This window comes from Xenopus tropicalis, chromosome 3 (genome assembly GCF_000004195.4).
Source record: "Xenopus tropicalis strain Nigerian chromosome 3, UCB_Xtro_10.0, whole genome shotgun sequence".
In the NCBI taxonomy this organism is placed as follows: Eukaryota; Metazoa; Chordata; class Amphibia; order Anura; family Pipidae; genus Xenopus; species Xenopus tropicalis.
In genome coordinates this window covers 108,221,102-108,243,264 of record NC_030679.2, presented here as the reverse complement: position 1 = coordinate 108,243,264, position 22,163 = coordinate 108,221,102, and the positions used below count along the sequence as shown (strand labels likewise).

Genomic DNA, 22,163 nt, shown 5'->3' with positions numbered 1-22,163 from the left:
TGGAAATGGTGCCTAATAAAATGCTGTACATCAATCCTTTTAACTACTGTCACATTGACAAGTGTCACTAGAGATGCTGGCTGATTAATACTTCATGTTTTACCATGTTTACTTTTAATGGGGGACACTCCCTCTTTTCATAGAGTTACAGTTGTATGTATGTATGTATAACTTTATTTATAAAGCGCCACAAGGGTACGCAGTGCTGTACAGTCTTACAGAATACAAAATTACACACAGGGAGGACAAGTGATATAATAAATAAATAAATACAATAAATATATATAAATGGACAGGGACTAAGTGCCATGTGGTATGAGACACAGTAGGAAGGAGGTCCCTGCCCCGTAGAGCTTACAGTCTAAGTGGAGTTACATAGTAGCAGAAGTTGAAGAAAAATAATGTCTGTAAAGTCCAAAAAGTTCAGCTTTTTAGCAATTTAATTCTCAACTGATTTGTAGTTAATCCAGAGAAGGGTGAAACCCCCTATCTGAACCTGTCTCCAGTTTGCATCAGAAGGGGGAAAATTATTTCCTAACTCCAAAAGTGCAGTTGCAAAGAGTATATGTTGCCTTGTTTCTTCTCTCTGGCTTACCTTTCAGTAAGTTGTTGAATGTATCTGCCAGTACAACTGGTTGGGGAGTGGATTCTACACCTTTACACTTACAAATGAAAAACCCTTTCCACATCTAAAGATAAAACTCATTTATTATCTCATGGGATGCTCTACTAGTGAGTAAGGCAAGGCATTAGAGAGGTCATTGTATGGTCCTCATCTATTTCTGTATAGTGGTCATTCTACACCTTCTCCAGTGTAGATAATTCCAGACTGGCTAACTTTTATCAGCTTAGTTGTTCTTCACTGCCCTTTCCCCATCTAGAATATATGCATTGCTGTTTTGGCATCTAACCCAGAGCTTTGCGCAGGGGGAGAATTACCCTCCCCTCCCTCTCTCTTTTAAAATAGGATATTAAATCTGACCCTTGTTGCATCGTTTGTTGCAGCAGTTTTTGTCTGAAAGCATTGTAGCTATCAAAATGCCCTGTGAACATAATATAATAGTATCAAACAGTATTAATGAAAGCACTTATTTTTTCTTTTTATGTAGAATCAGAGTGTCAGGAAATCTCAATGGAATCAAATCCAGCTAATACCCTGCCTTGCAAGCTCCTATCAAACTTGGCATCTCGAGTATGGCTGCACAATGGGAAAGAGATAGATTCTTCATACTTTGTTTTGCCGAGCGGTGATCTGATCCTAGTGAGTAGCCCTGACAGGGTAGGAACCTATGAGTGCTGGTCGGTGGAGGAGGGCTTCAGGAAGTTAATGGTGCGTTATTGCGTGGGGACACAAGAAGGGATAAAGGCTACTACTACCCAAAGAACAGAAACGGAAAAAGTATTTTCGAAAATTAGTGTCATTGAAAAAATTGTCAACGCTTCATCAGTTTCCTCATTCCCGAGCAATACTGCAAAGCTGACAGGAAAGTCGTACTGGATGGAGTTTGTGATTATGTCAACATTGTTTGGTATAATGGTTGTCATATTAGGCCTGTTGCTCTTGTACAGAAACCGTAAAGAAATGAAGTCCATTTTGAAGCCAGTGGAACATTCAGATAAGCCGCCCAAAAAGCTCCGTAAAAATGGCATGCCTGCAGAAAGCTTGCCTTTAAATGGGACCAATGTGCCCAGTCCAGCAGCCGATCATAAAGGCTATCAGACTCTAAATGACAACTATATCATCAGCACACCAATTCATGACCCTGTAATTGCAACAGAATCAGAAAAAAGGCCATTGAGTATCACTAGAGACACCTATGTGGAGGTATCGCCAGCCTGCCAAAGACCCAGGGTACGTCTGGGCTCAGAAATAAGAGATTCTGTGGTATGAAAGGAACACAAACAGAAACTTGATATTATTCTTGCAAGGAAAAGAAAAAACAGACAATCCAAACATACAGTCTGTGTTTCAAGGTGTGACATACAAAATCTTTTCTGTGTGTGCATGCTAAAGGACTGTGTCTTGGAATGAAATGTTATATATATTCCCAGTATTACTCGGGTTTTACTGTTAAACAAGAAGCACAAAAGCATTGTGCTCTCCTTCAGTCTTCCATTTCATGTCTGCTCAACCTCATCTTTACCATACTTGACACAAGGTTGGACTGAAAGTATGTTGTTTCTTCCAGCACACTAAGTACACAAAAGCATGCAGGCAGCCTGGTATGGCTGATATGGTGGAGAGGTGCTGGAGGCACCATGGAACATCTGAAGCCCAGAATAAACTGAGACTGAGATCTAGCAGTGTTCTTTCTGGTACGGAAATGCACAGAGCGAAACCTGAACAATTTTGTGAGACGGTGTAGATACCTAGAGGGGACTGATGCAAATGGAGAAGAGCCATCAGGCACAAAGGAGTCTGGATATGATGGCCTGATAACACAACACATGATCAGTCGTGCTGGCTCATTTTATCTTCTCTAAAACGGGAAGCTGAGAAACTTGGAATGTTATAACTTTAAGAACTTTAGAACTGACTTTTTGTAGCTGTTCAGTAGTGATGTTGCTATTACTTGTGTTTGCAAAAGAATGTGAAAGCCACCAATTTTGTTTGTTTATGCAGCACATACAACCAGCATACATTATTAGCAAGTGCAGGGGCTTTCTTTCTGAAACCCGGAGTAGTGCTCCGAGGCTGACTGTCATGCCATACGCATGCAAGGTAACCGCGTCCTGTTTGTTGGCTCCCCAGATACTGGAGAACTTCAGCTTAACAGCATTCCTTGTTTCTATGATGAATGCAATGTGTAGGAAATAAAGGGTTAGAGTCAAGCTAATAGTGTGTCCCAGAGTAGATTTGGTAGGACCCTCGCTCTCACATTTGAAAATTATCCTCAATAGTTTTCTGCCAGTAAAAAAGTTAGTTTTTGTTATGTTAGAACAGAATTGCCCCTCGTGTTTGTATATTAGCTGGTGTTTGTAATATTTATTTGTACCTTTAAACCTGCTGTGCCACTGACACTCATGAATGGCATTTTGCTCATCACAGAACCCACCTCCTCAGTAGCTAGATACTAGAGGTAGCAGAGGTACCACTGGTTCCAATTGAACTGTCACGCCTTAAACTTCTCTAGTGCCTTCAGAATAGGTAAAGCAACACAACAATAAGATCTGGAGATGCATTTCTCATACCTATTTTCATTGCTACTCCTGGTGCACTCCATTTTGTTTCTTTGTCTGGGTTCCTTTCTACTTCATTGCAACAAAAAGTATCAGTGTCACCTACTTAGAATGCCAATTTTGAATGTGGTTTTTGAATTCAACATGACAGGCTTATATTGGACTCAGAGTACAATGATCCAGTACAAGCATTTCCCTGTGCCTTGGTGTCACAGTAGAGAATGGACGTTAACCTTGAGCACAACATTTGAGTTTGCCTTATATCCAATACAACCTTTTCTGTTGCAGGATTGGCAAAGCTATGTATTCCAACAGGATAGTGTTAAATACATAGTTTCTGGGGAGCAATTTATTGCTAATAGGGGCTAATTAATGCAAACGATCTTCTCACTACCTACATTCTCACATGTGTAATAGGCAAAGTATTAACCTATAAAAGTAAGCGTGAAATGATTCTTATAGGACTCGGAGTTTTGCTTTAGCAGTGTACTGTGTGAACACCACTCGCATTCTGAAACCTGCTTCAGAGACGCAAAGGCCTGTACGTGTGTACAAAGTATTAATACCTTAGGCCTTGTAGCACACTCCCTTGAAACAAGAAAATAATGTAAATATAAAGGGATACAACTACTCCTTTCTACATGAGGGGCTAAAGCTTGGCAGATAGGTAAAGGTAGAAAGAAACTCTAAATAACAGAGACTGCCCAAAGCAGCAAGAAAAAAATGTAACGTGTGCTGTTAAGGCTGGACACATTTACCATATGCATGATTCTAAATACCTGTCTCCAGTCCTTGATTTTGTAAATAAGAAAAGTAAGAATTCTGTGCCAAACAGTAGTGCTTGTGTAATATGGTTTGTGCTTTATCCAGTATCTTCTGTCATGTACTTTGTTACCATGGAGCAGGGGCAGCCTGGGCATCTTTTTCCCTAAATCAGGGTGATCGCACAGGGAAAGACATGCAACAACGTGCCGATAATACCTTTTTTTGTTTTTGGAATGAAAGGAAATGGCAATGACAAAACATTTCTATCACAAAACTGTGTGAAAATAAGCCTTTGTTTGTATTTTTGCGTGATTACAACATTGAAATGTGTTGGTCAAGGAAATTCCCATTCTCCCCAGTGAAAAGGTATGTTCAGGTGCTTTGTTGCTTGCAGCAGAGTCATTTCTCCCAGGTTATAAAAGAACTCTGTGCCATCACCCTCACAATGTTTAGCCACACTTTGTTAGTTGTGCTCCTGTATCAGGAGTCCTTGTGGCTGTTTGCATGTTGTCTAAGTACGGCTTTAGGCGCATTGTAAGTTAACAGGTTAAAGACTCCTATGAGTAAGAACAGTTGGCCGTCATGGCTAAAATGTGAAGAAAAAATAACCACTTCATGCAGCCTGCTGTAACTCAGTATAAATATATCCAGTATAACATGCTGTTTCCACCCAGACAGGTGAACATTCCTTTGTGTTTATAATGCAAAATGATCACGTTGTATTTTTTTTTTTTTTTTTTTATTATTCAAGCACTTTATATTTGTAATAAAATTTCCAAATGCGAGTCTTGCTTCTTTGTGTCTGCAATGCTTAAATCATTAGAGATGCAGTTGCATGCTTTATAAGTTCCAGGGGGATGACTGGTTGTTCCAGTGCTTGGTTCTATTACCTAATGACATCTCGATTCCCAGGATTGGTCCTCTTGGTGAATCCCTAATGGAAACTATTAATGAATTGTTCACTGCGTAGAAGGGCATCAGCACTATCTTTAATGCTAATAGCTGCAATTATTTTCTATATATAATATGTATGATTGCTAAAGCCTATGAAGGCTACAGAAGCAGGACACTGAATCACAGCTGTAGGAAGTCTCCTATCCAGCAGCACTGATACTCTGCTCTAACACGTGCCCATGTTTGTGCCAGTGGTAATATCAAATGACGATTGTGTGCCAAGGGTTACTTGCAGAGCCTATAGGAGATTTTCGTCTTTTAATAGCATCTGCTCAAAGCACATCAAGCATTATTGTTTACCAAGTTTCCTCACATATCTTGTAAAATTAGTAATTTAAGGAAAATAATCATTCCAGCAATTCTCTAAAGGTTTATCCATTAATAAGAACATTTTACCTAAGATATTGAGATTTGCAAATTGACGAGTGCTCTAGGATATCTGTAACATTTGAACTATGAAAGACCTTACCATGTGTAAAAAAAAAAAAAAAAGACAAATTTCATAATATATTTAACACATACTGAAATTTAAAGGGAAAAGTATGCCCCCTTTTTGACATGAACCATTTAAAATGCTTATGCTTATATACAAAAAGGTACATAAACACTATTTAAAAGGCCAAAAACAACAGATTATAAATAAAAAAAAATATTTTTTAGTTAACAGATTTCAAATTCTTCTTGATGGGGCTTTCATTCCTGTGCTTGACTGGATAAGGGAGTTGTGTGTGTGAATGCCTTGTGATGGGCATCTATTAGTTTAGCTAGACATGCCTTTAAATAATTACATACTGGCATGACAGTACAGTTAAAATATTTTATTAAAACAAGTATTAAATCCATTTAAATATCCTGTTCTGTAAGACAAACAGGAAGTGCATGCAGATTTTTACACAATTAGAAATGAAAAAAAAATATGCAAAATGAAATTCAAAAAGCTTTTAAAATGATAAATATTTTTGAAGAAAATCTCACATTCACCGTTTGTCTCCCTTTCATTCCAATTACACTGCATTGGGTCTCATATTCCAGAAATATTTGTAATTAATGCCGGCTAGAAGAGAAGCACCCAGCTTAAACAGCCTTACGATGAATCTGAAACGTCTAAAATCACAAACGGAAATGGAACAGACACAGAAATGGTTTCTTTCCACCTCTTACAAAGCTGCAATCAGTCTGTTGCTGGATTAAATGAGCTCAGAGGTATATATGGTTGAAAGAGTTTGTTGGCAATGGATCTCTCACAGCATAATCTTGAAGGAGCTGCAAAGCAATGTGTAAATATTAATAAAAAGCTATATGATGCCCCAACCAACCATGGGCTCTGTATAGAAACAAGGTGCATGGCCCAACATGTCACAGCTACTGTCCCAACCAATCTAAATCCAACACCTAAAATAACGTTTAGGTTGCCCAAGCCATAGACTAGTGCTATAGTGATTGAAGATTCAGTATAGGTTCATATTAAGTGACCTATTGAAGAATCTTACCAAACTGGAATGTATACATCAGTAAATATTGCCCTTTTACTTGAACCTCCATTTAGTGATGGGCTGTGTGTCCCTCAGAGATCACCTGACAAACAATAATGCAGCTCTAACTGTAACAGGAAGTAGTGTGGCAGTAAAAGGCAGAACTCTGTCCATTAATCGGCTGATGTGACATAACGTATGCGTGCAGTGTGATTTGTATGATCTCGGGGAGGTCCTTAGTACTTCAAATGGCAATTCTCTTTAGGATTTAGGATTACCCAATGGCACATGCTACTAAAAAGTGTATTTTTATAAAAATGGTTTATTTAGATCAGTAATCCCCAACCAGTGGCTTGGGAGCAACATGCTGCTCACCACCCCCTTTGATGTTGCTCCCAGTGGCCTCAAAGCAGGAGCACATTTTTGAATTTCTGGCTTGGAGACAGGTTTTTGAAGCACAGAAACAGTTTTACTCCGAGCAGAGGCTCCTGCAGACCAGAAGTCCACATGGTGATACCAAACAGCCAATCACAGCTCTTATTTGGCACCCCCAAAGAACTCATTTCATACTTGTGTGGCTCACCAACACTCTACATCTGAGTGTGGCTTACAAGTAAAAAAGGTTGGGGATCCCTGATTTAGATGAAGCAGAGTTTTACATATGGGTTGTTTTATGCAAAATATTTTTATAAACATTGTTCAGGGTATAGTTTTCTTTTAAACAGATTTTTAGAGCCACATAATAAAAACCATGTGCTATGTGGGTTTTCTAAAACATAGAAGCAATTTATTTTTCAGCTATTTTTTAATAAAAGGTGTACCTGATAAAATCAGGAGATCTGGAGATGACATGCTGAAATTCTGAGTGGTTGATGGTGCCATCTTTATCTATGTCTGACTCTTCCAAGATCTATACAAAATAAAATAAATGTGAATAAGGGAAAAATCACTTTGTTCAGTGTAGTGGGAATTGGTTATTCAACAGCTGAACAGAATGATCATCCTCTGCTGAAACAAGATACTGAATGTATGTAGTACTTGAGCCAGAGCACCAGAGGGATGAGATGTGCACCCATGTGCATCCTGTACACTGGATACAATTCTTTTTCATAATTCAACAGTAAATCTTCATAAGTCAGACCTTTCAAGTGGGTATAATATGATTAGGATTGTTAAAAAAAAAGATATAAATAACATATTTAAAATGACACCAATTGCCCATAAGATTAACCCTAGTAACAGTAATAACAACACAAAAGAATGTAAATTTAATTTCATCAATGTACCTGCGCCACCCAATATAGAACTAAATAATTCATGGCCAAGAATCAATCTAAAAAAGAAATGATCAATGAAAAAATAAGTGACTAATTTGGTAAAATGCATTGATTATTGATTTGGTAAAAAGACTTACTGTGATGTACTGCTGAACTTAGGGGTCAACAGATTTACCCCTTTTTATACATGCTCAGAGTAGTTTTTATTATTACTTGGATTGCTCTTATGGTTCATTGGTGTAGTTGTGAATATATTATAAACTAAACTATTATAAACTAATTTTTATTTTATATTTTAGTAATCAGTGAAATAGTAGCAGCCTGGTTCTGGAAGATTTTAAGTTTGTTTAAATCACAAAAAGATATTTTCAGTGAGTACCGATTAGCTTTTCTCTCTTTTAGCTAATTTGTGGGATCTGGATGCACAGACTACAGCTTGAGGAGGAAATTCATACCAGAGAAAATTCTGGCAGGAACTCAGATGAGGAATCACATGAGCAGGCATAATAAATTATTTGTAAACTTTAAGTAGATGTAGGACACATTATAGCCTTTTATGTTTTGTGCACTGGACTACTTAAGGTGGCCATACACATTACAATTACAATCTTTCCATTGGGCGAAGGAAAGATCGTTTGTACCCTCCACTAACACAGGGCTGAATTGTCAGATATGGAGGTGAAACAATAGGAATTCTAACCCTATCTGACAATTCAGCCCTAAACACATCCTTTTACTTGGGGGCTTTAAAGGACAAGGAAAGGCAAAAGTCACTTGGGGGTGCCAAAATGTTAGGCACCCACAAGTGACTTAAATCGCCTGCCTTTTACCCCGGGGCTGGTGCCCCTGTTAGGAGAGAACAGCACCAGCCCGGGGTACCTGCAGTGCCTCCTCCTTCCGGCTTCACGTGCATGCGCAGTAGAGTGAATAGTGGAACTTTAACAGAGAAGTCGGCTTTTCACTCTACTGCGCATGCGCCGGTCGTGGGGTCCCGGCAAAACGAAGCAGGAAGGAGGAAGCGCTACAGGTACCCCGGCTGGTGCTGTTCTCTCCTAACAGGGGCACCAGCCCGGGGTACAAGGTAGGCGATTAAAGTCACTTGGGGGTGCCTAACATTTTGGCACCCCCAAGTGACTTTGCCTTTCCTTCTCCTTTAACAACGCCTGATCAAAATCTTTTGTCCCACCCAATCGACTAGACGCTCGATATCCAAGGCTTTTACGCTATCAGTTGTTTCCTCAGTCAACCATACACACACCGAATTAACAAGATTTCGTACAAAAATATCGGTGCGTCTATGGCCACCTTTAATCATTGTCTGATTAAGCCTATGCTTATTTGCCGAGTGCACGAAAAATGTAGAGATGTCAATACACAGCCAATAAAAGCCAAATCAGTAACTTATTAGCTTGTGTTTGGGACCCTCCGAAGGGCCTACCCGATCTGTGAGCCAAATAATTGGATGAACCTAATATCCTGGGCATATCAGAAAAAATCTGCTTTTTTGGTGATCTTTCAATGTGTGGCCGCCTGAATGCTATGATGTGTACTTCATATACAGGTATAGGACCCGTTATCCAGAATGCTCGGGACCGAGGGTATTCCGGATAAGGGGGTCTTTCTGTACTTTGGATCTTCATACCTTGAGTCTACTAAAAAATCAATAAAACAGTAATTAAACCCAATAGGATTGTTTTGGCTCTAATAAGGATTATTTATATCTTAGTTGGGATCAAGTACAAGGTACTGTTTTATTTATACAGAGAAAAGGGAAATCAGTTTTAAAATTCTGAACTATTTGATTAAAATGGAGTCTATGGGAGACAGGCTCTCCGTAATTCGGAGCTTTCTGGATAAGGGATCCTATACCTGTACTTAAAATAAAGTTTACAATTCTGTTACTATGCCTTTTAGTGAGATCTGCAAGTGCCACCCAAAATCTTATGTCTTTTAATTCTGCTCTATATTTATTTCTATGCTTTCACTTAGTGGATACAGCCATAAAGACTAAAATAACTAAATCAATATACATCGGCTCATTATTACAGAATGGTATTGATTATACTGATTGATTTTAGTGTGGTGTGCGTACTGCAGAGCCTTGTGCTCCCTATTTATCTCACTCTGCTATCTTGTGGGATTTAGCATTCTACTGGCAGGGTTCATGCTACAGCTATACAGATCAACGACAGTGCATCCCAAGGCAGGAAATTCCGAAACCTCTTCTTCGGCCAATACATGAAGTGTGTAGAAGTACAAAGGTGCCTAATGACCACAGGTAAATTGAAGTGGGGGTATGGTAACACAGTTATACTCAAAGTAGGGTGAAGCAGGAAAAGCAGACAAATAGCCCAAGCTGTAGAGTTAGGATAGAGTTAGGGGAGCACATAGCCAATTTCTGCAGAGAAAACTTAACACACAGAGTTTAAACTCACATTTGCAATTAGCTGCCTCATTTCACTGTTGCTCAGTTTAGTATCGTCTTTGTCTCCAGTCAGCTTGTTTACTAGATGCTCCAAATCGGATTCATTCAATGCGCCATCACCATCAAAATCTAAGGACATGTCATGACAAGAGATTGCAAAAGGCATCGTTTAAATACTGACTAACTGTAAATCTGAACTGGGTACTGAGGCAAAAGTACCCCTAATGCATTGGTGTGACCTTGGTTCCCTGTAGTACTAATCAGTGGCTGGTCAAAACCCAAAACATTTGGCCATTGTTTGCATAGATATAATGGCATGGGACCTGTTATCCAAAATTCTTGGAACTGGGTTTTCCTGGATATGGGATCTCTTTGTAATTTTGATCACCATACCTTAAGTTTGCTAAAAGCATTTAAACATTAAATAAACCCGACAGAATTGTTGACCCTAATTTGGATTCATGCAGTTTAGTTGGAATCTAATACAAGGTACTGTTTTATTATTACAGAGAAAAAGAAAATTATTTTTCAAACTCTGGTAAAGGTATATGTGTGTGTATATATATATATATGTGTATATATATATATATATATATATATATATATATATATATATATATATATATATATATATATATATATAATCAGTGATTAGTGATGTAATTTGTCACAAGAATCACTTAAACTTGTGTATTATAATAAAGTACCACAAGGTTTCATGACATTTATAAAAGCACTTAGCTTTCAGATTATAATTTACAATAGGAGGTACTTTATTCACTGAATATATCTTACTAAAAATTAAAGATACAGTAAAGATACAGAACACCCTAAGTATAATTACCAAATATTCTGAAGGCATAATGGGATTTAACTTCAAGTGTCGCAGATTCACTGAAGGCACTGAGCATGTCCAAGAAGTCTTCAAAGGACATGCTCCCATCTTCTTGCTCTGACGTGGAGAAAACTGTGCATATTCGGTCATTGAATGGGTTTGCCTAGAATCATCAAAAATATGAGATCATGTGATTTCTTTGGCATAGTTATGGGTAACAAAAGCGAAAGTGCTATGTGTGATCACAGACACTAATCCTATTCTTGCATTCCTGTGGCACTGAGCTAACATATTTTTAATACAATTCTAACTAGCTTTGTTTTAGTGAGAAAATTCCTAACTACAGGGTGGAAAGACAAATCACTTGCTGAAAGAATAATTTTGACTCATATAGCAGAGCTACCAGCCACAAAAAGGATGAGCATTTATTATAAAACTTATGGTGCAATACCAGCTCCGATGATGAGGGTTCTACATGGGAATTCAAGAGGCCCAAGCTTCATATATATAATACACTTATTACAGTAAATAACAGACTATAAACAGTGCCAAAGATTTATTTAATCTAATTTTAATTACAACTCTTTCTAACAGGTGTTTAGGGCTCACAATAACTTACCTGCTACTCTACAAAGGGAAAGTAGAAAATAATAAAGGCCACTTAACTATTGATAGAATGCTCTCTAAAAGTACCAAATTGGAGACTGTCCCGAACACATAAAATACACTACAGTGTTGTTTCTTTCCTAGATTTTGACTTGCTAAAAAATGAGTGCATATATATGTAATCTTTTATTAATTTTTTTTTTAATATATTCTTAAAAACATAAAAAAAAAACACAGTACCGTATATACTCGAGTATAAGCAGAGTTTTTCAGCACCAATAATGTGCTGAAAAAGGCACCCTCGGCTTATATTCAAATATACGATACGATAGTATACGCTCGCTCGCACCATCCCACCCCCCCGTGGATGTTTGTGCTTCGTTCAGGAGGACGCGCGTACAACACCCCCCCCGTCCATGTGTGTGCTCTGCTCAGGAGGACGCGCAACTACCCCTCCCCCTGCGCCGCCCCAGCAAACAAACTCTGTGCGCATCATGTCCCCCCCACCCGTGAGCCGCCCAACAAGCACACACATGGCCGCGACGAGTGTGTGTGCTTGTTGGGCGGTGCACGGGGGGGGGAGGCGGGATGCGCTGGATGCGCCTCCTCATTTTCCAGCCCATACCTTGTGTTTAATAATATGGGAGTCATGTAAGCACTTGTGAGTGTCCTTTTATTAAATAATTTGATTATTGAAACTTAGCAGTAGCGGCTGCATTTCCCACCCTAGGCTTATACTTGAGTCAATAAGTTTTTCCAGTTTTCTTAGGTAAAATTAGGTACCTCAGCTTATACTCGGATCGGCTTATACTCGAGTATATGTTATATGATTCATTACCTTTAGTTCAGGCAAATTCAGAAATCTTTCTTTAGGGATTCGCAAAGACTCAATGTTACTTCTGTTGTCTTTTTGGGCAACTTCACTGAATCTTTTATAAGCTCTGCAGAATAAAAGGCAAAGAAGAAATTAACTTTGGTATAGATCAAGCACTAGAATTTGAAACTATATATTACCACTGTAGCCCTGACCATGCAGTTACTCATATAAGTACATTAATAAGAAAATATTTAAAAGGGTGCACAGACTTGCATTTTTGTTGGCTGTGAATAGTGAGGAATACTAGCTGAGTATAGGGGGCAGAGATGCAGCATGCAGTGTATAGGGGCAGCTCAGAGAGACCAGCAATAAGAAAAAACAAAAAAAAGTTATGTGTCAGCTATTTTAACTAGAATGCTTTGCTAAAAAAAATACAATATATTTACTTTGTAGACAACCTTACAAATGTATTTTGATCCCATGTGAAAGATGTTAATAAACAGTACTATGCATAGATCAATTGCATGTCTTCATTAGGAACAAACTAGGCTTACTCAGTCTCTAAAGCCTAATATACTCACACTAACTAGTCACCCATGATATATTTACTATTGTCTATACTTCAACTTGTGCTACATCTAGGGAGTATTGGGATAAATAGTTCTTTGTGCTTTTTTTTTATTTTCTCACTGTCTGCCTACACAAGATGGTATTATATTGGGCTAGTACCGATCACTCGTACAGTATCACTATATTTATGTTTGTTTCCCTATTTCAGAACTGCCTTAATGTTTATCTCTAGCTGTGTAGAGCAACTCTCAGCAGTGCACAAGAGAAGCCACTGCATTGTCTGCTGTAGCTCCAAGGTACTTTGACAAGCACCAGTTAAAGCTATGTCTACACATATGTGATCCCAAAAGTATCTGCCATCAACAGTATATTGCTGGTATGAGATCTATTATACAGAAGCTCCATAATGCAGGTATCTTGTTTAAACTAAAAATTCTTTTGACCCATTTTGCTCTCTGTAACTACAAGACAGCACATTCTACTTGATGGTAAATAAGTTAGTAGAAATCCATTAGCATGGCAAAACTATCTTAATTTTTTCACTGTGTACATGTATAGGAAACATTTAGGCATGCGGTTCCACATTATGAAATTATTTCTTGGCTGGAAAAGTCCAGGCATTCCAGAGTATAGATCCTATACTTGTATTGATGACTAACTTCTTTGTCTTGAAAGCCTATAGTTGTTAAGAAACTAAAGTCTAACAACACAGGTTTGTGCACTATGACCCTTTGTTACAAAAAAAGGAAACAGAAATAATGAAGCAACAGTATTTAGCAGCAAGTAACTATTGGTACTTTATCCAGTAAACAAGGAAACAGAATAAGTTAGGTATCACTATGGTTGTGTTTATGATCTCATTCCAGCCACAGAAACCTGACCTTTAGAAAATGAATAACTTTTTAAAGGAAAAGTAACACAAAAAAATTTTAAGTAAAAAATCTATTCTACCCTGCCCCAATAATTGCCCTAGTGGACACTTCCCCCGATACTTCACCTGCATCGCCTTTCTTCAAATGACCGGAAGCCAACTTTTAACAGGTATTTTGTACTACAGCATTCAAAATAATAAATGGTTTGCAGGATAGGGCAATTTGGGGGCAGGGTAGAATAGATTTTTTTTTACTTAAAAATGTTTTGTGTTACTTTTCCTTTAAGAAGAGTTTAACTGGCCAAATAATCCACTCAGGGGAAGTAAACCCCGCTGTTATCCCACAAATTCCCCAGTCATACAAAAATACATGTGGACCATAAAGATCTCTTGTAGCATCTAATCTAGCCCATGAGCCTTCAGCTGACAACACTGCTCTAGTCTGTAAGTTCACTTATGGTCTGTGCACTCTTTCTCTCAGCAGCAGTATGACTGTAGTCACTGAAAAACTAGCAGGTCAGTACTTACAAGATTATCTCTTGCTTTGTCAGGTATGTCAGCTCCTAAAATGAAAATAATAAGTTACTTTAAAAATGAACTCAGTAATGAAAAACAAAATGTAGACTACCACCATATACACAGACATACACTGAGAAGAAACCATGATAGTTCCTCTGCTTCCATACTGGGTGGTGCACAGGTTCTCTAAAAAGCAGTGGGTCAGAAGCATATTTGCCAGAATATGGTCCCTCCCTAATGGCCTATTCAATAGATACGTGGCTTAAACGTATAGGCAGGTCTATATATCCTGTCGGGTAGTGGCCATATCGGCACGTTAATGTGGCCCTCTCCTGCCGGCTCTGTATAGGCGCACATTATGATATAATCATTGGGCTAGGAACCAAACGATCAGATCAAACTGATTTAGCCCAGAATACAGGTGGTCAAATCAAACACAGATCTGCTCATTTCGTGACCCCACCATAAAGGGATATTGTTTTTGTTTCCTTATGCAACAAAACTGCAACACAACTTAATTACGGCTTTTTAAATACATGAGTTTTACACTGATCTCTAATTATGCTTTTGTGGTGACCAATCTATTAAAGGCAACTTTCTCCTTCTGGATATTTTTTAGTAATATCAGATCTGAACCTATGATAATGGATCCACCAAAAGAAAGCAGTGTCCCACCTGTTTAGTGTAGCTTAGATAGCACAGCTACTATTGGAAATAATGAGTCTGAGTTAACTAACACATTCCCTTGAGGCAGAATGCATATAACAGCCACCATAGGGAAGTGCATAAGGAAATGCTTGTCAGCAAAAGCCTTAAAGCAAAGTTTTGTCTGTATGGAGTTCCTGTTACAGTACCAGGTAAGGGCTGTGCCTAAAAACTTTCACCCCTGACTAGAATAAAACATACTTGTAATTCTGGCTCCTGTCACTGTATTCCCCAGAGCCAGAGGGAAAGCTAGAGTGCTAGCATTCAGCCAATTACACTGCGTATAAATTTTGTTTTACTTCAGAATGTTTCTATACAATCAACAAATGTTTTCTTTCTGGCGGGTTCCTGTATAAATGGAAGTTTGACTTATAAATAAAATAAGTGTAAAGGCAGTTGTCACAATACTTTAACATCTCCCTGCTTTTACAATTTCCCAATTATACACAATTGTTTTGCCCTCTGTAAAACATAATTCAGGTTATACTGTCATATTACTTTTTTACTTTATTGTCAGTCCCTCTATTTAATTGTCATTCAAGTCTGTCATTCAAACCAGTAGCAGGTTGCTAGTCAATAAAACCCAAGCAGCCAGATAACCTTTAAGGCTTTAAAACAAAATGTTACACAACACAACTAAAGTTAAAAGCCAATGGCACTGTCTCCAAATATTGTTGTCTTGAACACACTAGGGCAGATTTATCAAAATGTAATATATAAAAACTCGCCAACCTTCTATTTATTCCTATGGGATTTTTAAAAGCGTATTTAGCAATGGGTGAAAGTTAGAACTCACCATTTGATAAATACACTTCTAAAAATCCCACAAGAAGGAATAGGGCGTAGGTGTATTTTTATGTATTAAGCTCTACACTCACATTTGATAAATCTGCCCATCAAAGTTCATTTTATAAATACAACATATGGTTTAGCTAATAGAAAGCTGCTGAGTGCTGTTAATGTGAAACCTAATCGCATTGTGCGGCCCCCAAAGGTTTCCTGACAGGCGCTTGTCATGCCGAGCTCTCGGTTCAGCGCATTGATATCCGACCTTCCTCGGCATATTGGGCTCCAACCCCTAAAGAGACAACTGCACTTTGAAGCATATTTCGATCTGAACATAGAGCAGACCCTAGCACCTTGCCCAGCACAATACAAGCGTGAATAATACATATCTGCCGCTTTCATTTCCGGGTACCTAGCACTTGCCCACCGGTACCTGATATTCATTAATGAGCTGTTTGGAGAGATGGCTTGATGAGTTCCCCATGTCACTGACACCCCAAACCGCCTCCTTCCTCACAGGTAACTTCACCCCGAAACTTCAGCAACTTTCTGCCCACTTCCGCCTCCGACGTCACCGTCTCCCAAAGCAACAAAGTATTTGCATATTCCAGGTAGCCCCGCCCCACCACTCCTTCCCCGCCCCGCCCCGCCCCTCCGCCCCTCCGCCCCTCCGCCCCTCCGCCCCTCCGCGTTCTTGTTGCAGGGCTACTGTATGTATCTACTGCTGCACGATTAGTGCTTAGAAATGAGAACAAGGATGGCACTATAAATATAAACCCACAATTCGCCGCCCCGCCTTCCCAGTAGAAACACATTTCACTTATCGTATATTTGACATGCTATATTAGACGCCCCCCCCCTTACACACTTTTGACCTGGGTTGTGGCTTCCCAGCTTTTTCTATTTTTAATTACATTTCCCTGCAGCCCTGGTAAGGCCTATACGGGTGACTGCAAGTATAACGAACAACCCCTTTAAGTTCATTCACTAAAGAGTTTTACGCTGTCAGAATTTGCGATGTGGAGGTAAAAACCATCCATGGACGGATCAAAGGGGTTTGACATATGTAGATGCTTAATCGCAGTCCTAAAACATACTACACGAATCAGTGACTTTAACATTTGTATTCAAAACCAACCAGCCCAAAATAATTTGTTTGGAAACTAGGAGGAATTATCCTACTTTCAAGGACGTCGAAATTCCCCCCCGTACAGGTAGTGGTACAGTCCAGGCAGGAAGTACACAGACGCTGAGCCTTGCAGCTGTATAGAGCAGCTTGTGGACCGGCTATGAATGGAACCGGGCGAGTCATCTTGATTGCTACTTTCCACGATCTTATGGTGTAGGGTACGTAGAGCTATCCTTTCTACTAGGGCTAATTCCTGTATAGGACACTTTAGGAAGGATCTCATGTTGTAGTGCCGGGATCCCCAAACGTTTTCACTCGTGAGCCACACTCAGATGTATAAAGTGTTGGGGAGCCACACAAGCATGAAAAAAAGTTCTTTGGGGTGCCAACTAAGGGCTGTGATTGGCTATTTGGTACCCCATGTGGGCTGCTGGCCTGCAGGAGGCTCTGCTTGGGGTAAATCCATGTCTCTATGCTTCCAAAACTTGCCTCCAAGCCAGAAATGTAAGAATGGGCACCTGCTTTGAGGCCACTGAGAGCAACATCAAAGGGGGTGGTGAGCAACATGCTGCTTACAAACCTCTAGTTAAGGATCACTGTTTTAGGGTAAAGAAGGTACATGGCACAAACCTCTATATACAGGGCTATTTCCTGCATAGGAAATACAGGACCTCTTTCAGTAAGGTTAGGAAGGTACATGGTGCAAACCCTTCCAGTTGAATTAATTCAGTTATTGACATCCTAGGATTTTTTCCAGCAGGGATGGAGGGTATATCCAATATTTAGTGGAAAGGGCACAAGTGTCACTTAAGAAAGGGTCCTTGTGTGACACGAAACATGTTGTGCAAATGTGCTAATAAATCGTGTCGTGTTTGCAGCAGAGACTGCCTTGGTGTGTGCTCTTTCCACTGAATACTGGATGTACATGAGTCTGAATCCAGATGGTGGGATTCATGGAAAAGTGGGGAAAAAAGGGAGTTGAGAAAATCTGTTAAGGAGGGTATATGGTGCAAACATTTCCAGTTGGATTAATTCCTTTATTGGACATCCTAGGATTTTTTCCAGTAGGGTAAGAAGGATATATGGTGCAAACCTTTCCACTTGGGCTATTTCCTGTATAGAGTACCCTAGATTCTGTTCCAGTAGGGTAAGGAGGGTACAGGGTGCTGCCCTTGGTATTAGGGTTAATTCATGACACTTATTTTTACCTCATCTTGTAAAGAACACCCAGGATCTATTTCAGTAAGATAATGTGGGTACCCAACTTCAAGAAATCCTAGGGTATCCTGTAGGATACCCCACTCCATTATCTCATCCAGAAGTGTAAGGCAGTACTATTATAAAATCTTCTCCCTTCACGCTTTGTTGTTTTTTTGTGAGTTCATAATGCAAGTGTAATCTGTGCACTTGGCAATACAAACTGTAATTGCATTTCTGCTGCAATCAGTACAGCCAGCCATTATTTTAATGTTAATTATTTTTAATGTTACTAATGTAAGTGAAATGCTGCTTTGTTTATTGACTTGTATCACTTTCTTTTAATCATTAGAACATTTAAGAAGTAGAAGGCTTCTTTAGCGGTGAAATTGTACAAGGTGTGAAGATGGAGGAGCATAGAAAGCTACTGCCCAATGCTACTGTAGAAGAATATAATTACTTCGAGGAAGATTTTGTGTTCCAGGGTTTATCATGGAAGAAAAGGCAAGAATTTGCAGAAGACACAAGTTTCCTTTCACCCTTTGATAAAGCACTGCAAAGTAAATGGGAGGAGAAGATGAATGAGGGTTTATTTCGTTATCCCCTGAGAAACGTGCAGACCAAGATATTGCCTGGCTCTGTGAGCTATGTGGCCCAACTAAATATCCAGAGAAGTATAAACAGGAGAAAGCCGGAAGACATTTGGAGCGTCCAACAGAAATTTAACCCCAACCAATTTAATTATAATAAGATTAAATCAGAGGAAATAGTGTTTCAGATGATCAGATCAGAAGCTGAGCATTCTGTTGACTCACACATAGTTCAGGGTTCTATGGTTAATGGTATGGGTTCATCGGAATGTAAATCTGGATCCACTCCCCAAGGAAGTTGCACACTGGAATGCAAAAGTAGCTGCACTTTAGTTGTGATCAATGTATCCCCTCTTGAATTTGGCCATGTTTTATTTATGCCAGATCCTTCCCTTTGCTTGCCTCAAATTCTCACTGAGAATCTTATGTTGTTTGGTATGGAATCTGTTTTTCTAAGCTCCCATCCTGGGTTTAGGGTTGGGTTTAATAGCCTTGGAGGGTTTGCTTCTGTAAACCATCTACATCTGCATGGGTTTTATCTAGACCATGAACTTCTTATAGAGTCTTCCTGCAGCAAGCCTCTATGTCCCGAAATAAATTTCCACTTGGTTACACATTTCCCTGCTCCTGGATTTTTGTTTTACACAGATGGCAAGGACTTGAAATCTACTGCCCAGAAGATATGCAAGGTTACAGATTTTTTGGTGGCCAAAAATATAGCGCACAATTTGTTTGTTACCAGGGGCAGTAATCCAGATACAGGAAAAGTTTCTGAAGATAGAAATGGGATTCGAGTTATTATTTGGGCAAGGAAACCAAGTTTTGGGGCCAAAGAGGTATCAGCTTTCAATGTGGCACTGTGTGAGCTAGCAGGCCACCTGCCTGTCAAAAATCAAGAGGATTTCATTAGCATTACAGAAGATTCTGTCATTGCCATTATTCATAGTTGCCTCTTGGCTGATGATGAATTTACTCAGCTATCCTTAGATCTAGTACAGCATTTAAGAAAACAATGATTAATGTAAAGAAATCTGTAGACAATAAACTATGTATAAAACAAGAACTTCAAGGTCCCGTTTCTTTTTTTCTCTTTTTTTTTTTTCTACACATACTGATCCCAGACCAAACATTTTGGCCTCACAATCTTAATGGGGTAGTTTGCCTTCAGAACAACTAGTATTAGTAAGATGTAGACAGTAATAGACAGTTTGCAGTTGGTTTTAGTTTTTAATATTCTGTGTTTTTTTTATTTGGCTTTTTCATCAGCTCTCCAGTTAGGAATCTCAGAAACTATCTTGTTGCTAGCATCCAATTTATCATAGCAACCCATTTGAAAGCTGGAAGAAGGCAAAAGAGGAAAGCAAAATGAAGATCAATGAAAAACTACTTATGACAGGGCATTTTATAACATACTAAAAGTAAACTTAAAGGATTATGTCATGGTGTTTTATGGTGTTCTGTTTATTTCTAAATTACACAGTTAATATAGCAAATAATCATCTCTACCATTTAAAATTTTATTCTTGAACCAACAAATTTATTTTTTTAGTTGTAAGCTTTAGTTGTACAGCGCTGTGGAATATGTTGGCGCTTTATAAATAAATGTTAATAATAATAATAATAATGTTGGTGTGTGGGCAGCTATCTCAGTGCATTGTGCCTGATTCTGAGCTTTCAGAAGAAGCCAGTGCTACACATTAGAACTGCTTTCAGATAACCTATTATTTTTCTACTCCCATGTAACTGGATGAGTAATAAGCCTGACTTGAAGTTTTTACTATTGAGTGCTATTCTGTTATCTAGCATTTTTAGCAATACAGGTGGCTGGTATCTTGCTGCTTTCCCATTGTTCTGCTAATCGGCTCCTGGGGGGAAAGTGAGAGGGTGATATCACTCCAACTTGCAGCACAGCATCAAAGAGTGACTGAAGTTTGTCAGAGCACAGGTCACATGGCTGTGGCACCCTGGGAAAGGAAGAATATGGCTAGCCCCATGTGATTTTTTAAAATTAAATACAAAAAAATCTGTTTGTGCTTTTAAGAAATGGATTTCAATGCAGAATTCTGCTGGAAAAGCTCTATTAACATATGCATTTTTTTAAAAAAATGTTTTCCATGACAGTATTCCTTTAAACAATAATACATTGATTACGCCCATTGTTGCAGGCCAGGATAACAGTACCTATGAACAAATAAACCTCAGTTCCCAGCATACTAAAACCTAATGCTAAAATCCAGCTGTTATGTATGTGTATAGAGAGAGATGAATTTTTCTATTTTTAATGAATGCTGTTGGGGTCACTTTTAAGGACTGATCAGCTGCGAAAAGGGGGGGGCGAGAGTTGTGTGGTGGAAGTGTTGCTGCAAGTTGTGCCCCCAAGTGCATGCGAGGATGTGGGGGGCAAAAGTTTTATTTTGCAGCGGTGCACAGAAAGTTGCCCCCATTCACTTTCATTTAATATTCCTATAACTGTTCAATAATATTTATGCCATAGGTTATAAATAAAGGATTATTCTGTGCATCGGCAACAAATGTACGTGGGACCAGGAAACATGATGTACAAATGTTATAGAGCTTTAAATATAAACCACACCACATGCTACTCACACTAAGCACCTTAAAGTGGGCAGACAGAAGTATGAGATGGGACAGGGTGCAAAACGCAGTGTTAAATTACCTTTGGTTACCCTATAATTGACACTACTGCCTTCCCTTCCCCTTTTTCCCTTTCTCTTTTGCTCACTTTATGTTTAAATTCTTTGCCAAGTTTGATTTTAAAAACTAGTTGAATATGCGTAACAAAAAGGAATCCATAAAATATATGTTAAAATACATCATATCAAGCATTTACATATGAACAAATCTTGGGCCAGAATACAAAGGTGTATTTAATCCATGTACCCAAGAAATATAGAGTATTGTATGAAGAGTATTGCATTAACCCCAGCCATGCCAGTAAAATCTTTGTAGAAATGGATTCAGAGCATTGCATTAACCCCAGACATGCCAGTAAGATCATTATAAAAATATATTCAAGGCACTGCATGAACTACAACACTTAGAAACGGCAGCCGCTATAAGGCCCCCCCCTCACCTGCTCCGGACTTGCCTCTTTGGCATTGGAGCAGGTCAAGAGGGGGGCTGCATCACTACTGCAAAGATCACTTAAAAATGGAACTTTGGTTCTTAAAGTGCACCTATCACTCTAAATTTGCTTCCCACACTCTGGTTGGGGGAAACAATAGTAAAAAAAAAATAGCCCCTGCTGGCATGCACCGAAAGGAAACTCCCAGTGCGGGCGGCCATGTTATTTAGCTCGCTCATTACGTGCCATAACATGGCTGCCCACTCCCTCCCAGTGTGGGGGCTATTTTTTAAAAAGACTATTGTTTCCCCAACTGGAGTTTGGGCTCTATTAGCCTGCATCTCTGGTGGGAGAAGCATTTTTAGTGTTGTGACACATGG

At 39.0% G+C, this 22,163-nt stretch overlaps 3 protein-coding genes across 5 annotated transcripts in view; 2 read left to right on the top strand and 1 right to left on the bottom strand.

Annotated features, from left to right (window-relative positions):
* Positions 1–4,730, top strand: part of sema4b (semaphorin 4B) — a 129,281-nt gene extending 124,551 nt beyond the window's left edge. For all 3 annotated transcript variants that reach the window (XM_012959538.3, XM_031899220.1, XM_018092459.2), the window contains one exon: positions 1,110–4,730. In XM_012959538.3, coding sequence (XP_012814992.1) covers positions 1,110–1,891 — 782 coding nt within the window. In that variant the 3' untranslated portion in view covers positions 1,892–4,730. The remainder of the gene's footprint in view (positions 1–1,109) is intronic.
* A 972-nt stretch (positions 4,731–5,702) lies between these two features.
* On the bottom strand, positions 5,703–16,290 carry cib1 (calcium and integrin binding 1). The gene is given in 7 exon segments (NM_001011480.1): positions 5,703–6,162; positions 7,193–7,281; positions 10,084–10,202; positions 10,918–11,071; positions 12,353–12,455; positions 14,301–14,335; positions 16,216–16,290. Coding segments are annotated over 7 exon segments (573 nt in total). The 5' UTR covers positions 16,267–16,290; the 3' UTR covers positions 5,703–6,140.
* An 819-nt stretch (positions 16,291–17,109) lies between these two features.
* Positions 17,110–19,761, top strand: gdpgp1 (GDP-D-glucose phosphorylase 1). Its single transcript, NM_001078930.1, is given in 2 exon segments — positions 17,110–17,129; positions 18,461–19,761. A coding segment is annotated over 1 exon segment (1,200 nt). The 5' UTR covers positions 17,110–17,129; positions 18,461–18,514; the 3' UTR covers positions 19,715–19,761.
* Positions 19,762–22,163: the final 2,402 nt, after the last annotated feature.